Source organism: Martes martes (assembly GCF_963455335.1).
Source record: "Martes martes genome assembly, chromosome: 16".
Lineage (NCBI taxonomy): Eukaryota > Metazoa > Chordata > Mammalia > Carnivora > Mustelidae > Martes > Martes martes.
The window spans coordinates 45,265,758-45,281,696 of NC_137904.1; the positions used below are offsets into that span (position 1 = coordinate 45,265,758).

Sequence of the window (15,939 nt, forward strand, 5' to 3'; positions counted from 1 at the left end):
GGACCCCAAGAGAGCACCTCTCCGCTGTCTCTTTTCCCATCCCTCTGTAGCACACTAACTGGCCCCATTTCAGGCTCTATCTCCGATAAAGCTATTGTTCTTCTGACATTTGCCTTTCATCACAAACCTCCAGTGTTTTCGAGAGCACCCTTAAGCTTGAATTTCTCTTGCAAAGGAAGTCAGTTCCTTGGAGGATTCGAAGTTCTCTGTTCTAAAGCCTACTCTGCATACACATCTCCTAGCCCTGATCATTTTTTAAAAAAAATTTTGAGTGAACGAGAAAGCGTGAGTGGGTAGTGGGGGCAGAAGCAGAGGGAGAGAGAATTTCAAGCAGCCTCCACTCTGAGCCCAACACTGGGCTCAATCTCATGACCCGGAGATGATCCTGCCCTCCATCTCCAGCCGCTGCCTGCTCTTGTCTCTCTGGCCAAATGCCTCTCTTTTAATTCTATGTGTTCTTTAGGAGTCAGCTCAAGTTAATTGGTGCCCTTTCTCCATGTTATCTTGTATTTAGTAACGGCCTCAGGATAACTTTACTACAGCACAAGCCAATATCCCATTACGATTGGTTGTGTGGCTCTCTTTTCCCAGCTATAATCCTTTTGAGAATGATTTCTTGTCCTACATACCATGCCCCGTGCAGGGTGGACACTTGAAATGTGCTGAAGTTTAAGGATGAACTTTCTTTCTTTTATTTTAAAGATTTTATTTATTCATTTGAGACAGAGAGAGCACGTGCAGGGGGAGCAGCAGAGGGAGAGGGAGAAGCAGGATCCCCGTTGAGCCAGAAGCCCAATGCCGTGGGACTCGATGCCAGGACCCCAGGATCATGACCCAAGTCGAAGAGAGACGCTTAACTGACTGAGCCATCCAGGCGCCCCAAGGATCAGCTCTCTAAAAGGAAGAGTGTGGAATCAGGAGGCAGGAGATACAGACTATCATTCTAATTTTTAAAACATCTTATGTATGAACAGGCAGTTCAGAAATGCCCCCTCTGCCATCAAAGCTGAAGACATTCTCTCTGAAGCCAATTCCCAACTAGTTCTGCTTTTCACAGTCACACTGATGATTTTGAATATTTCCCTATCAAAACTACCCTCTTTCACCACCTGTTGGAAAAAAATAAAAACAGAACTCAGTATTGTCCCTTCAGAGGAAGAAGTCTTTATTATAACATAAAATACACAATTTTGTGACTGCCCCAAATTGTACACAATACTTTTTTGGTGGCTATATACTAATCTGCCTCAACACTAAAATATGTATCTGAAATAATTTCACAAAGTTTTAAAAAGAAAAATTATAAAAAGTATACTTCTACTTTGTTATATTCACTTTTAGTCTCCCCATCCCCCTACAAAACCCTGCACATTCCACACATTGAAATATTTTGATGACATGTGTGTGTGTGTGTGTGTGTGAGAGAGAGAGAGAGAGAGAGAGTGAGAGAGAGCAAGTGAGAGGCAGAGGTGTACAACTTGCCACTGCCTCTTTTGTGGTTTGCAGGAATAGGGAGAAAAGAGAAAATATAACGCAGATAGCAAGCACACCTTTTCAGTCAAAAATCTCTCCCATCTCTAGGCACCGCCTCAGGAAAACTGAGGACAGCTCAGCAATTGTACAAGCACAGGACCCCTACGCTCGGGGCAGCCACACTTTTCAGTACCCGCAACACCAGTGCCAACTGTAAAGGGCAAACTCTGCCCTCAGCATTCCCGGGGGCTGGGTCCGGTCTGGGCTGAAGGGGTGTCAGGCCCCACCTGTCAGGGCCCCCGGAACTCCCAGCGCAGCACTCACAGGCCAGTGTTGGTGAAGCCCATGGGACAGGCAGGTCAGGGTCTGAGAGCGGTCCGGCTTCCTTTTCTCCTTTCCCCACCGCTCTGATCCTCACGGTAGAATTTTAATCAAATCTTGAGGGGCATGTAAAGGGCTTAGCCGCATCCTATGTCAATGCTGGTATCATGGAGGGGTCGGCCTGCTCCTCAGAGGCAGAGAGATTCTACTGCCTGGCATAGAAAAATAAATCAGTGTATGAAACCAAGCCAGGGCAAACAGCAGCTTTTAAAAAGTCATCTTCCAATAAATAATTTACTACAGAGGAATATTTTCCTTTAACATCAAAACACTGATAAATTCAGAAGTCATTTTTGTAAAAAAAATATGTTTATTTACTCACATGTATAAAAATAAGGTTTTTAGGACCATTCTCTCCTGGGTGCAGTCATTGATTCTTTTGGGGGGGGCAGGGGTGAGTGGCCTTGTAGGCCTACCCCAAAAGCTATATCTGCTTCCCTCTCTTCCCACCTGACTGCCATAGCCCATTCCTTCCATCTGATATAAAGCTATGGAAGAAATTGTGGACAACGTTATACGGAAGCTGTTTTCATTTTGGTTTTTGCAGCTTACCAAATATCCCAGGAAACCCACTGACTGCATTTCCCCAAATTACCAATGCCTGGCACCCGGCAGCCTGTACCAAGTGGGCAATGACACCGAGGAACATGTTGGTCCTGGGTTCAGACTGCATTCCTGCCACCCCCTCCCCAAGACAGCCCGTGTGAACAGTGAAGGGAAACGAGGTGACTTGGGTATGAATGGCACAGGACCTGCCACAGGAAGAAAGAATTGTGATGTCAGATGAGGGTGGGAGGAGGAAAATAAAAAGTCTCAATTTAGAAATAAAACACCACCATGTGCAAACAGCCGTCATCAGTGAGCCTCGCAGTACCCACACTTGGACAGAAGGATGGGCAGACTGGAGGGCAGATGTCCCAGGGAGCAAGGCAACTTTCTCAGCGCCTATGGGTCACAGCTGGGTCTTCCACTCTAGCTGCGACACAAAGGACGTCAATGTCGTAAGCTGCAGTTACATTACCCTCTCCTCTAATTCGTCAAACGTGTGGGTGCGCGTATACACACATACAGCTGAGTAGAATTCCACAGAGTGGAAGGAAGGAGGGGTGAGGGAGAGAACATGTAGATGGGTTAAGTGTTATTTAAAAAGCCACTACCCATCGGACAACCCATGACCTCCCTTGCCCCAACAATCACCGTATGTTCCCTCTTTACCCATCCCTACCCAGGAAAACAGGGGTGGAGGAGAGGGAAGGCGTGAGGACGGCTTTCTTTCTCAAAAGGCAGTTTGTACGTTTCAAAGGAAAGCAGAGAGGATCACGGTTATGTATCAATTGCTTGGCAGACACAGTGACAAACCTCACAGGGAGGAGGTGCTTTCTCCTCCCTATGTCCTTCTCTTACTTGAACAGACACATGGCCAAGTTCCAAGGTTTGTGGAACTACTGCCTTTTTGCACAAGGTTGAAACAACCACAGCCTCTGTTTGTGGCCCCAATGCTGCAACCGAACTCTGCACAGCAAGGGGGAGAAACAGCCCAACGTGCAAACTCAAACACACATGTGTGCGCACGCACACATACACACTCACACACTCCCTTCACTGGTGCCACCATGCACAGAAACACTAAAGTCACAACTAGTATTAACACTTCACATTATGAGTATTGTTTCCAAAGAGAAGCGATTCATGGAATTAAAACATCCACAAGAGTAACTCCTCTGGTGAGGACGAAGAAGCTGCAGACGGAGACGGGGTGGGGGGTCACGACTGCGCATGAGGGATCCACTGACTGTCCATAGGTCGGCCTAAGAGCTCCTCCACACGCCGTGCCACATCCATTGTGTCATCCAGATCAAAGTCCCCGTCGTTGTCAAGAACAGGGTCAGGGCTTCGAAGGAAAACAGAAAAGATGACGGGAAGGGAAAGGCTGTCAGAGGCTCGATGATGAGCAGCAGAGACCAACCCAAGCCCCAAACCCCACCAGGTGAATGGCCCAAGCTTGCCTATACCCCCTGCCTAGGCTTCGTGGGAAAAGACACTCACGATCTAAACAGTGGTGAGCAGAATCCTTTGCTATCTGGACAGACTCAAACTACAATACCCACACAGCTGTCCACACCTAACCCTGGCTGTCCACACACCTAAAGCCCATCTGGCCCTCACACAGAACAAGAAAAATCTCCACTTTGAGAGAGGGGAGTATTTAACATTTGCCCAAATCCACTCTAAATTACCAATATCTTCCGGTCAAATCTCTCTCCCACCTGGGTACATGCTAGAGCCCAGCCTGGGTGATCTCAGACCCACAGGAGATCTGGGGCCTTTCACCCACTAGCCCTCAGGATGCCCAATCTGAGGCCAGGTACCCAGTACCTCCCCGCAGAGCCCCATCAGAACACAACCTACTTCTGGGGGTACATGTTATAATGAGCCTGGGGGCACACAGCTGGGGAGGGGGCCTGGTCCATGTAGGTGGCACTGGCCCCGGCAGAGTCTGCAGACGCACTCACAAACCTGCAGGAGAAACATGGCAGAGCCTTAGCGGCCTCTGGGCAGCAGCTGACCTGGGGAGGGATTCGGGGGACATTTTTACACCTTTTTTGGGGGTGTGGAAGGACAAAGTACCCACTGGGCCTGGAACTCCAGCTGTGGGAGTGGGGCCCTGGGTCCTGGTCCCATTAAGACTAAGCCCAGTTCCCTCTCTAGGGCTAAGCCAGGTTTTAGGCGGGGAAGGAAGGGCTGGGCCACGCAGGGCTGGTGAGTGGGAGGAACAGGGCTGAGGGGTGAGGGTGGCTAGGGGAGAGAGAAAGGAGGCAGCAGGAGACCAGAGCCAGACCCTGGGTACTTACTCAGGGACCACTTGCTTGATCTGAGGCTTCACGTATCCATCTACCGCTTTAGCTGCCAAGGGGGAAACAGTGATGAGAAGCAAAGTTCTCAATGAAATAAAAATGCAACCTCCCTTAAGAATCACATCTTTTCTCAAGATAGTACACAACTACCTCATTCTATCTTAGAATCTGATACAAGCACTTAATATTTTAATTTGTTAGGAGAACCTGGTCTAGAAACCTTAATACTAAAAGTGTAAATTAAAATATCTTCTGATTTGGCTTGGATGTGTTAATAAATTCTTCAAACCACAGAAAACATGTACTTCAGCACAAATCCAAACCAAGCATTAATTGTACACTAAGTATAAAAAGAAAAAATATTTTAAAAGTTTAAAGTTATAGACGCAGCAGAGTGACAGGATTTGCTTTGTGTCCCAGGGAATAAATTGAGGAGAGCAGTAGGGGACAAATTTTCAATCACAGAAAGGATGTTGTCATAATTAGAACCGCCCACAAAAGAAAGGGGCTGTCTTGGGAAGAACTGATTTCCCATCACTGAAGAGCTTTAAGCGGAAGATGTACAAATACTCGTCAGGGGTTGTACCGAGAAATCAGAGAGAGGAATGAATCTCACTTGATGGTCCCTAGAGTCACTCTGAGTATCTCCTCTTTTAGGAAAGGGAGTATCAGTCAAGTATCTGTGTGCTCTTTTGTTTCCCTGCGCTTTCTGCGTTTGGGGTTAATCAGATGGTCACTCATCCTGTATTGTCCATGCCCTGTGGCTGGTTAAGAAGAATGCTGGTGTGGGGGCGCCTGGGTGGCTCAGTGGGTTAAGCATCGACTCTTTTTTTTTTCTTAAAAATTTTATTTATTTATTTGACAGAGAGAGATCACAAGTAGGCAGAGAGGCGGGCAGAGAGAGAGGGAAAAACGGGCTCCCTGCTGAGCAGGTCTGTAAATACAATCTTATAACATCACTTTAATGACTGCATAGAATTCTACTGTATGTTGATTTGATGTTATTTGAGAGACTTACAGTTTAGGTTATTCACAGTTTTCTGTTGTGAATTAATATCGAGATAACCTGGGGTACCTGGCTGACTCATTCATTAGAGCATGCAACTCTTGATGTCAAGATCTGGCGTTCAAGCCCCACGTTGGGGGTAGCTTACTACATACATTCGTATGTACATACATATGTACGTGCGCACGTACATAAACAAACTCACTGAGATAACCTGGTGCATGCATCCTGTTTGACTATTTCCCTAGGATAAATGCCTAATCTGTTCCAAACTTTTTTGGAAATTTTACAATTAATACAGAATACTTCTATGAACAAAAACACTAAAACTATCTGTTTTGAAAAACAAGTTTTATCTTTTTAAAAAAAAATTTATTTATTTATTTGAGAGAGAGAGAGAGAGAGCAAGCAGGAAAAGAAGCAGAGAGGGGAAGCAGACTCCGCACTGAGCAGGGAGCCTGACATGGGGCTCAATCCCAAGACCCTGAGATCATGACCTAAGCCAAAGGCAGATGCTTAACCGACTGGGCCACTCCTGTGCCCCAAATTTTATCTTTCTAATTTTACTTGATCTAAGCTTGTTTTAAAAACAATTTGAAAAAAAAAATAATAAAAGCAATTCGTTCCCTTCCATTTGGTATTTGGGTTAGCAGCAGATATGACCGAAGAATATAGTCTGGGATTTACAACTCCCCTGAATAATGCTTGAACACCAATAACTAAATACTAATTGTGTGGGTTTTTTTGCAAGACAGACACACATACACACGTAAAACTAAAAACGAAAATCACGACAAAACCCAATCAGAGCACGAACACCGTTACCAGTGGCAGGCTCGCACGGAACTGGTGTGTAGTATCTGGAGTACACTTCATCTTTTGGCCGATCAGGAAACACGTAGATGAGGTAATTCAGGTCCCCCAAGCGGTCGGCCAGGGACCGGATAGAGAAGTCTCTGGTGGTAAAAGGCATCAGGTTCCAAAACATCCTTTCCTCTAGAACAATAAACAGAATAATCATATTCTAAGCAGATTTCTAAACAGAAAATCTTAAAACCCAAATATACTACAAATCAAAGCTCTATATTAGAACTGTCCCAATAAAGATCTCCATTTAAAAATAGCCACAGGTTGTAGGTCACCTAGTTGGCTCAGTCTTAACAGTTAAGCGTTTGACTTTTGATTTCTGGCTCATGTCGTGACCTCAGGGTTGTGGGATGCATCCCCATGTTGGGCTCCACCTGCAGCAGGGAATCTGCTTGGGGTTCTCTCTCCCTCTCCCCCTACCCCTCTCCACTCTCTCTTAAATATGTGAATAAATCTTAAAAAAAAAAAAAAAAAGACCAAATGAGGTTGTGGCTCAATTATTTAAGAAAGCCACGGGGAGGGGCACCTGGGTGGCTCAGTGGGTTAAAGCCTCTGCCTTCAGCTCAGGTCATGGTCTCAGGGTCCTGGGATCAAGCCCCACATTGGGCTCTCTGCTCAGCAGGGAGCCTGCTTCCCCCTCCTCTCTCTGCCTGCATCTCTGCCTACTTGTGATCTCTTTCTGTCAAATAAATAAATAAAATCTTAAAAAAAAAAAAAAGAAAAAAAAAAGAAAGCCACGGGGATATAAGCTGGTAATGCACAGAGCACTTCCCTAGAGATTCATGATCTCAGGTAGTTTCATTCAAATGGTTTTCAGTTCCTCTGCAGAAGAAATAGTTCTTACTGACTCTAAGCCTTGATCCCTGTACAAAAGTACATGAGACAGTCAGGAAGCATGTCCACGTCATACAGAGGCTGCATGAGAGCTATGAAAAGCTGCTAGTATCTTTAAGTTGCAAAAAAATGAGTGAGCTACTCTTAACTTATTGTGAGGATCAGAGAAAACAATTGTTCTTGGATGGAAATAGTCAGTGGCCATGCCTTTATGTTGATTAGGATAAAGGAATAATTAAAATAGTATATTACTCTGGGGCACCTGCGTGGCTCAGTTGGTTAAGCATAGCCTTTAGCTCAGGTCACAATCCCAGGGTTCTGGGATCGAGCCCCGTATCAGGCTCCCTGCTCAGCGAGGAGCCTGCTTCTCCCTCTCCTCCCTGCTCTTGCTCTCTCTCGCTATCTCTATCTTTCTCTCAGATAAAATCTTTAAAAAAATAAAATAAAATAGCACATTACTTCCAGTCTAATGACTCCCTAATCATCCAAGTAATTCTTCACTGGAATAAGCTCCTGGTTCAGTAATAAGGCAGACATTTCAAAAGGGAAGAAGCTCAGATTGTGGACAGAACGCTGTATGACAGGTAGCCACTTCACTGTTACACATTTGTCTCTCAGAATTAATAACTGTGTTTCCCATGGTATGATTTTATGCAGGCTGCTTTGCTACCCCAGCTGCATCATGGTGATCCATTTGCGGGCCCTTCATCAGAACTGACCCCATAATTAGTGCTCAGTAAGTCATTTGTTGAAGTAATTTTTCAACAAAAGCAGCTAACTAGAACCATATTTTAAAGATTTTTTATTTATTCACTTGAGATGGGGGAGGGTAAAGGGAGAAGCAGACTCCCTGTTGAGCCAGGAGCCTGATGTGGGGCTTGATCCCAGAACCCAGAGATCATGACCTGAGCCGAAGGCAGATGCTTAACCATCTGATCCACCCAGGCACCCCCAAAATATGTTCTAAAAAGGAAGAGAACTCACGAGAATCAAACTTCCAAGCAATGGTGATGCCGCCAATTTCAGAGTCGCTGAATCTCAGCAGGAAGGTCCCATCAGGCTTGTTAATGAGTAGGTCATGGGCCTGTTGCTTGTTCACGAAACCCAAAATAGCCCTGGATCACAGAGGCCAAAGAGGAGAAACAGATGTGATGTTTTAACAGCGGAAAGAAGAGCTTCATACTCTATTGGCTGACTTAGGAAATGACAATTCTCACCCATCATTCCAATGAGGCTTGAGATGTTTTTTTAACACTTCCATCACACCATCGAACCACTGCCAGAATGTGTAATTTCGTCCTGGTAAATTCTCCTGGTTGGAGATACAACAATGAGCATAAGAAGGCCAAGTGTAACACCTAGATTATTGCCCGCAAATACTTAAATTGAAAAAAATTAAATGAAAAACAAACATCTACACTGTCAGAATCATACAAATAAACATGTTTGTCGAAGTTTTACCAAATGGTCCTACCGTCAAAACACCGGACAGAGAGGAGGAGAGAAGGGAAAACAGAGAAGTTACCAACACCCAGTGGCCCCCTGCTACAAACACCTTCACTTGGATTTGGGCTGACTCGTCCTTTACTTTTATGAATTAGGACATTTAAAACACCTGGGGATGGAGGTGTACGCAAAGAAACAAAAGGTGGATTGAAAGTCAAAGATGTGACAGGTGACATCTCAATTACCCGATGCTGGGGGAGACACTTCCTCCCTCAGCATTCCCTCTGGTGGGCTGAGGGCCCTACGGTAGCCTGGCTCTGCAGGATTACGCAGCAGGGAGCATCTGAGAGTCCATGGGAAAGACCCATGGACTTCTGATCACAAAAGCTTTACTTCTTGTGAGACATGCTGTCATTTGCTTTGCTCTATTTCCTTTATAAAGGAAAAAAAAATCCACTAGCTGCACACAAAGCCCAGTTTACTTAAATATTCAAAGACCGAATTTTCTACATAAAAAATTATGTGCTTATCCATCTGTTCAGGAGCTCCCTATTACGTGGGGCCCATTTTATTAGAGTCATGAAGAACAAATGCCCCGAGCTGGAAGCCTCCGGAAGGCATCTAGTTTGGAGGGACTGATCCAAGGACAGCTGGCGGCAGGTCCCTCACCCTGTTGAACTGGGACCAGGACACGGACATGCCATTATAGTCTTCAAGGTGGCTGCTGCTGCTGTTGAACAGTTTCTGGGCCAGGAACACGAGGTTCTCCTTGGTCAGGCCGCGGTTGCTCTGCACTTCGGCCTTGAATTTCATGTTGAGCGCCTCACACAGCTGCGGCCACAGCACTTTGTCGGGCACGGCGAATGGCACCCTGCCCTAAGGAGGAGGGAAGCCAGGAATCTTATGAGAAAACAGTTGCATGATTTATTCACTCAACCCGCAAAATGAAAACACTGATGGCTCAATGCAGTTACAAACATTTGTCTCGCTGAGCTTGAGGATAAATTCTAACTTTTTTGACATAGGCAGCTCTGTGAGACAACTTAGGAGGTACCCTCAAGCTCTCTATGGTGTTCTGTAAATGAGCTGCTGAACCTCCAGTCTCATCCTATATTCTAAGAGCCACAGAACCAAAACGTGAACCAAAACAGGAACAGGACTCAAACTGGTTCACTAGCGGCGGGCAGAGAGAATTGTGTGCGTGTGTGTACTCACACGTGCGTGTGCACAAGTGTGATCCTTGAACCCAGCTCAATGTGAAAAAATTTTATGTGGAAGAATGGAAACTGAGTTGAACCACTTGTAATTGAGAAGCAGGTTATAATATGGATTTTTAATAAACTGTTTTCATCCCATTCAGCCACGGTACTTCATTATATTTTTCCATTATTACAAAAATTTTTTTTGGAATAGGCAACAGAATCACATAATGTAAAACTTTAAAAAGTACGGAAGGTTATACAGTGATGTGTCTTTTTTTTCTTTTTAAGGATTTATTTGAGGGAGAGAGAGAGAGCAGCAGAAGGAAAGGGAGAAGCAGACTCCCTGCTGGGCAGGAAGGTGGATGTGGGGCTTGATCCCAGGACCCTGGGAACATGACCTGAGCTTAAGGCAGATGCTTAACAGGCTGAGCCACCCAGGTGCCCCGGGAAGTCATTTTCTTAACACTGTGTCCCAGCGGCCCAGTTCCTCTGCCCAGAATATATCATCTAGTTTATTGTGTATGCCTCCAAAGATATTCTATGCATGCCGGGAAATATATATAACTTTTCCTTTTTAAAAATATAAATGGGGGCACCTGGGTGGCTCTCTCAGTTAAGCACCCGACTCTTGATTTTTGGCTCAGGTCATGATCTCAGGGTTGTGAGACTGAGACCTGCATTGGGCTCCATGCTCAGCAGGGAGTCTGCCTGAGAATCTCTCTCTCCCTTTCCTGCTATCCCTGCCTCTGCTCATGCACTCTCTCTCTAAATAAAAACAAAATAAATAAATGAGTGAATATATATATTCATCTATTTATATATATTATATACATTATATATATATAATGGCATATAATCCACATGTTCTACCTCTCCCTTTTCTCACTTATTATCTTTAAGACCTTACATTAGCATATAAACACATGTTCTTCTGTGGCTGCTAAATATTCCACAGTATGGAAGAACAATACTATAGTTAGCCAGGCCCCCACAGATGGACATCTATGTATCAGCCCAGTGATCTTTAGCTATTATAAACAATTCTGCAACATACTTATGTCATTTGACACAGATGGAAATATATCTGTAGAGTAAATCCCCACAAGTATGTATTTATTTTAAAAGAGCATAAGATGTACACTAGTCATTAACACAACTGAAAATGCTAAAAATGCTTATTTATTTAGGTATTGCCTAAATTTAGGCAATTTATTTAGCAATGACATGTTGCAAGAGCTGCCAACGTGACATGAGGAATGAGCTTGGTGGACAGGCAGGGAGAGGAATGAGAGGAGAGGCGGCAACCCTATCCAGGAGGCTTATCAGGACTTGCTGCAGGCAGTTTTAAGAGAAGACTCAAACTCAGGATCTGTAGAATGGGCATGGGAGAATTTCTGCTATAAATCTCACCTTTGCAGCAAAAATACTGTTCTACAAAGAGGACTGTCAGAGGGTCAGAGGGAGAAGCAGACCCCCGCTGAGCAGGCAGCCCGATGTGGGACTTGATCCTGGGACTCTAGGATCATGACCTGAGCTGAGCTGAAGGCAGTTGCCCGACTGAGCCACCCAGGGGCCCCTGTAAAGACGACTGTTGAGAGAACTCACTGAGACTCTTCATGTTAGAGTATGTGAGAGAAGGACATAATTCTATATCCTGAATGCCAACCAGAACCTTTTATCAGGCTTTCATGGAGTACTTGCTGCTGGAAATGTGTGATACCTAGAGCTCTTCCCGATGAAATGTTTTGAAAGCGCTCATCAAGTGCACACGAGTGGTCAGAGAGTGTTTGTTTGATGCACAGACCCACAAAACCACGTTCCTTCCCTTAGACAAAGCATCTCATTCTTCATGAGAGTTGGTATGAATCACAGAACCTAAAGTTTGGAGAAGACATTAAACTGCACCCTCATCGACTGGAGGGAAGAGGGCAGGAAGCAACTGCTAAACTCTAAGTGGCGCTTGAGAGGTCCACCTTCCGGAGTCCCAAACTCCACTCACAGTCTGACCCAAGGATTCAAAACACTATTCGCTGAACAGTGACTGCGTGACAAACATTTTGTTTTATGTTACCTAATTTCATTTATTATTTTTTTAAGTAAACCCTGTGTCCAAAATGGGACCTGAACTCATGATCCCCAGATCAAGACTTGCATGCTCTCCTGACTGAGCCAGCCAGGTGCCCCTGAATGTTACCTAATTTCATCTTTCTACCAGCACTATGGACCACTACTATCCCTATGGTACAGACACTTGGGGAAACTTAGGCTCAAAGAGAGAAAGTGAATTCCCTGTGGTCACAACATGAGGAAATGGTGGGGTGTGAGTTTAACCCTTGGCCAGATTCCAAGCCCACGCTCTTTCCATTCTCCACATACTCTCTGCTCTGCCTCCCACTACAGAAATCTGCGCTTTTCTATGCTTTTCTGGGAGAGAACACATGAAAGAGATTCATGACACCAGAGTCAGGATCTTGAGACCCACAGGCTCAGGGAATCCACTCACAGGCTCTGCAAAAGCATTGTCCCAGAGGACGGTGGCCGTTGCATTGTTGTCCTGGCTGCCATGGACGATCACCACCACTGGGAGGGACAGGGTCTAGAAACACAGAAGAGAAAGGCTGAGTGCCAAGAGCGACACGTTCCTCTCTTGCTCTTCTTTTTCTTTATCACAACACATTCATTCTCTCTTCAGTTTCAGTAAATGTCACACTCGAATAGAGAACCTGATTGGCTCCAGGAATCACAGGACTCTTCACAGTGGTGCAATCTTACAAATTTTAGATATTTTAAGAAGTGTTGGCTTAGATACTTCTGAAGGAGGCAGTAAGGTTCTCAAAAGAAGAATGAGAGAGAAAAGAGAAAGTATGGAGTATTTCTAGAAGAAAATAGCAAATAACAAATGTCTAAAACTTACTACAACTGTTACTCAAAGTTATCTGGAGTGATGTTTCCCTGATTCATTCCTACCTATATCTCCAGCTATTTCTTCTTCTTCTTTTTTTTTTTTTTAAAGATTTTATTTACTTATTTGACAGTGAGAGAGAGCACAAATAGGCCGAGAGGCAGGCAGAAAGAGGGGGGGAAGCAGGCTCCCCGCCGAGCAGAGAGCCCAATGCGGGGCTCGATCCCAGGACCCCGAGATCATGACCTGAGTCGAAGGCAGAGGCTTAACCCATTGAGCCACCCAGGCACCCTCCAGCTATTTCAATTTGCTATTTCCTGTTACTGCAGATCTTAAGAGAATCTAAGACACACAATTTTAAGGATGAGGTCTCCCCACTTTCTGTCCACTGAAGGTTAAGACACTATGTGATCAAAATAATTTTTTTGTAATACAAAGCACGCACACACACACACACACACCACACAGCTGAGGGAGGGCTTTACCTTGACTTGAAAAACCAGCTCATTTCCACCAACACTGAACTGTGATTCAAAGAGGATTGTAAATTTTTCTTCTGTTACTGACTCTGCTCCACGACGGTCAGACCTCTTAATTCGTTTCAGGGACTGCAAAGGAGACAAACAAAAAGGGTTAGAGCCCTCACACAACTAGGGAAGATTTGTTCTTTTCCTTCTCCCATGCTCACCATGTTCCTGAAGTGCGCGCTGAGGGTGCCGGTGGCCTGGTGATACTCCATCACACAGCAGTTGTTCAGGATCTCGCCACTGTAGTCACTGCAGAGCAGACAGAGACTTGACACAATACCCTCCCAGTGTGTCAGTAAATGTGGGGTAGAAAATATATTGGGGGGGTACCCAACAAAGAAGGTTGTAAAAATGGATATCATTTAAAGGAAATGTTAGCTCCATAAAATATACAAGATATAAACATACATTAACATAAAAGAAATGTTCTTGGATATATTCCTACTAAATGAATGAAATTCATGTACTTTTTCCATAGAAGGAAAGCCTGTATGCTTTCTCTGAGCCAGAAGAGGCCAGAAGGGCTCACGGGGCTCCTACAAGGACTGGCAGCATCCAGAGTGCTGACTAGGAGGCTGGAGGACATTGTTCCTGTTGTAAAGCCTTGAAAGCGCCAGAATGAGGGGGAGGGCATGCATACTTGCGGGTGTTCTCGTTCTTGAGCAGCGACTTGGCCTGCTGCTCGCTGATGATGGTGGCCTTCACCTGGGGGGGGTTCATGTGCACGTTCAGCTTCCCGCCCACCAGCAGGCGCACCGTCGCTGCAAACTTGGTCTGGGTCTTCAGGACCTGAGGGGGCTGCTTCTCAATGATGAACGTGCTGCGGGGACACAAGGGACCAGACCACACGTGATGTTGACTCAGGGGACAGGACCTGCCCACCGACGTGGGGAGGCTACCGGGGCTCGGCAGGCAAAGGAAGGGCACACAGCACAGCTCCTGTTCCCAGGGAGGACACCGAGAGTCAGAGGAGGTGGTGGGAGGGGAGGCAGTGACATGACTCAGCAGCTGGCCCAGGCTGGGGGGGACAAGGGTAGTCCACGGAGCGTCCACAACAGAGACTGGGCAAGGTCAACACCAAGCAGCCACTGCAACTGAGGACAGAGAGGGATGGGGGCCCAAGGCAAAAGAGACAAGGACTCCAATGAGAGACCTCCTACTGCAACCCCGGTGGGCAAAGCACACCGGCCGGCTCCACACCAACCATCCAGGGGCTGGGCGTACTGGAGGCAGCAATCACCTGGTCACCAGGGCTGAGATGATGTCTGTGATGGTGGCGTTGACCTCAGCCAGCATCTCCTCCACTGGGCCGGGGATGGGCAGCTGCTGGCAGAGGTGCTCAGCCCTGCGGATCTGCTGCCGGTTCTGCCAGATGATCTCGGCCAACTTCTCACACCTGCACGGGAGCCCCAGGCCACCGGGAGGACAATGGTGTCACCCCACGCCCCAGGCTCGAGGCCGAGAGGCCCCAGTCTGGGGAGGACACCCCAAGACCCAGCTCCTCCCTCATCCTGGAAGGTTCTGCACCTCAGCCGCCACTCCTGACCGCGGAGCAGAGTGCCCCCCGCCTTTCAGGAACACAGAGCTGCGTGGGACCAGCACCCCGGAACCGGTCCGCTCTGCCTGAGGCTCACTCTGCACACCCAGCCCTGCCCCCCTCCCCAGCACAGGGATTCCCTTCCTGGGCACATGGCACACGACGGGGGCCCCAAAGCCGGCATCAGGAGCCAGAACCCCCGGTGAACTAAGCCTTGCTGCGGCACAGAGAGAGCTGGCTGCCCAAGGAGACGCCAGAAGCAGCCCCCCTGCCCCCGGCCACCCCCAAACACCATTACCAGGACTGCAGCACATCCAGGCTGCCCTCCGGGGGCCCTCCGTTCCCGGCCAGCTGTTGCCGTCGCTTCCACTGGATCAGCTCATCATCCAGAATGATGGTCTGCTGCTTCCGCAGCAGCTGCAGGGTCTTCTGGTGCTTCTCGGCCAGCTCCTGAAGGCAGGTGGGGACAGCAGGCCCTTCTGGGCTCCCACGGAACAGCCCTCCCTCGGGAGGCAGGGCTGGGGACCAGGCCCCGGGCACAGGCCCTCCCCTCTCCCAAACCCGCTCTGCCTCACATGCTCCCCACAGGAAAGAAGGTTCTGGCCTCCAGCTCTCCAGGGTCCCGCTCTGCTCCCGGCCCTAGCCCTCTCTCGGGCTCCCCGGATGGCCGGGGATGTGGGCCTCCGAGCTTGGGAGCAGAGGACGCAGACCGCACTTACCACGCGGTACTGCTGCAGCGTCTGGGCCTCATGCTGCAGCCAGGCCTCCAGGGACACCTGCTTCTGCTGGAGGGCCGTCTCCCGGCTCAGACGCTCCTGGGGACTCAGCTGGGCCAGCCCGGCAAACTGAGCTAGAAGAGGCGATGGGACACCCGCGACCATCATTTCCTGGCTTCCTGCAGGAAGCCCA

At 47.2% G+C, this 15,939-nt stretch overlaps 1 protein-coding gene across 1 annotated transcript in view; it reads right to left on the reverse strand.

Annotated features, from left to right (window-relative positions):
• Window positions 1-1,143: 1,143 nt before the first annotated feature.
• STAT5B (signal transducer and activator of transcription 5B) overlaps window positions 1,144-15,939 on the reverse strand; it is a 67,073-nt gene continuing 52,277 nt past the window's right edge. Inside the window, exons 6-19 of the mRNA XM_080827075.1 lie at window positions 15,750-15,880; window positions 15,329-15,480; window positions 14,734-14,889; window positions 14,134-14,313; window positions 13,655-13,742; window positions 13,452-13,574; window positions 12,568-12,660; window positions 9,532-9,738; window positions 8,634-8,728; window positions 8,401-8,531; window positions 6,541-6,711; window positions 4,707-4,758; window positions 4,264-4,371; window positions 1,144-3,745 (exon numbers count right to left, since the gene is read on the reverse strand). Coding sequence (XP_080683201.1) covers window positions 3,619-3,745; window positions 4,264-4,371; window positions 4,707-4,758; window positions 6,541-6,711; window positions 8,401-8,531; window positions 8,634-8,728; window positions 9,532-9,738; window positions 12,568-12,660; window positions 13,452-13,574; window positions 13,655-13,742; window positions 14,134-14,313; window positions 14,734-14,889; window positions 15,329-15,480; window positions 15,750-15,880 — 1,814 coding nt within the window. The 3' untranslated portion in view covers window positions 1,144-3,618. The remainder of the gene's footprint in view (window positions 3,746-4,263; window positions 4,372-4,706; window positions 4,759-6,540; window positions 6,712-8,400; window positions 8,532-8,633; window positions 8,729-9,531; window positions 9,739-12,567; window positions 12,661-13,451; window positions 13,575-13,654; window positions 13,743-14,133; window positions 14,314-14,733; window positions 14,890-15,328; window positions 15,481-15,749; window positions 15,881-15,939) is intronic.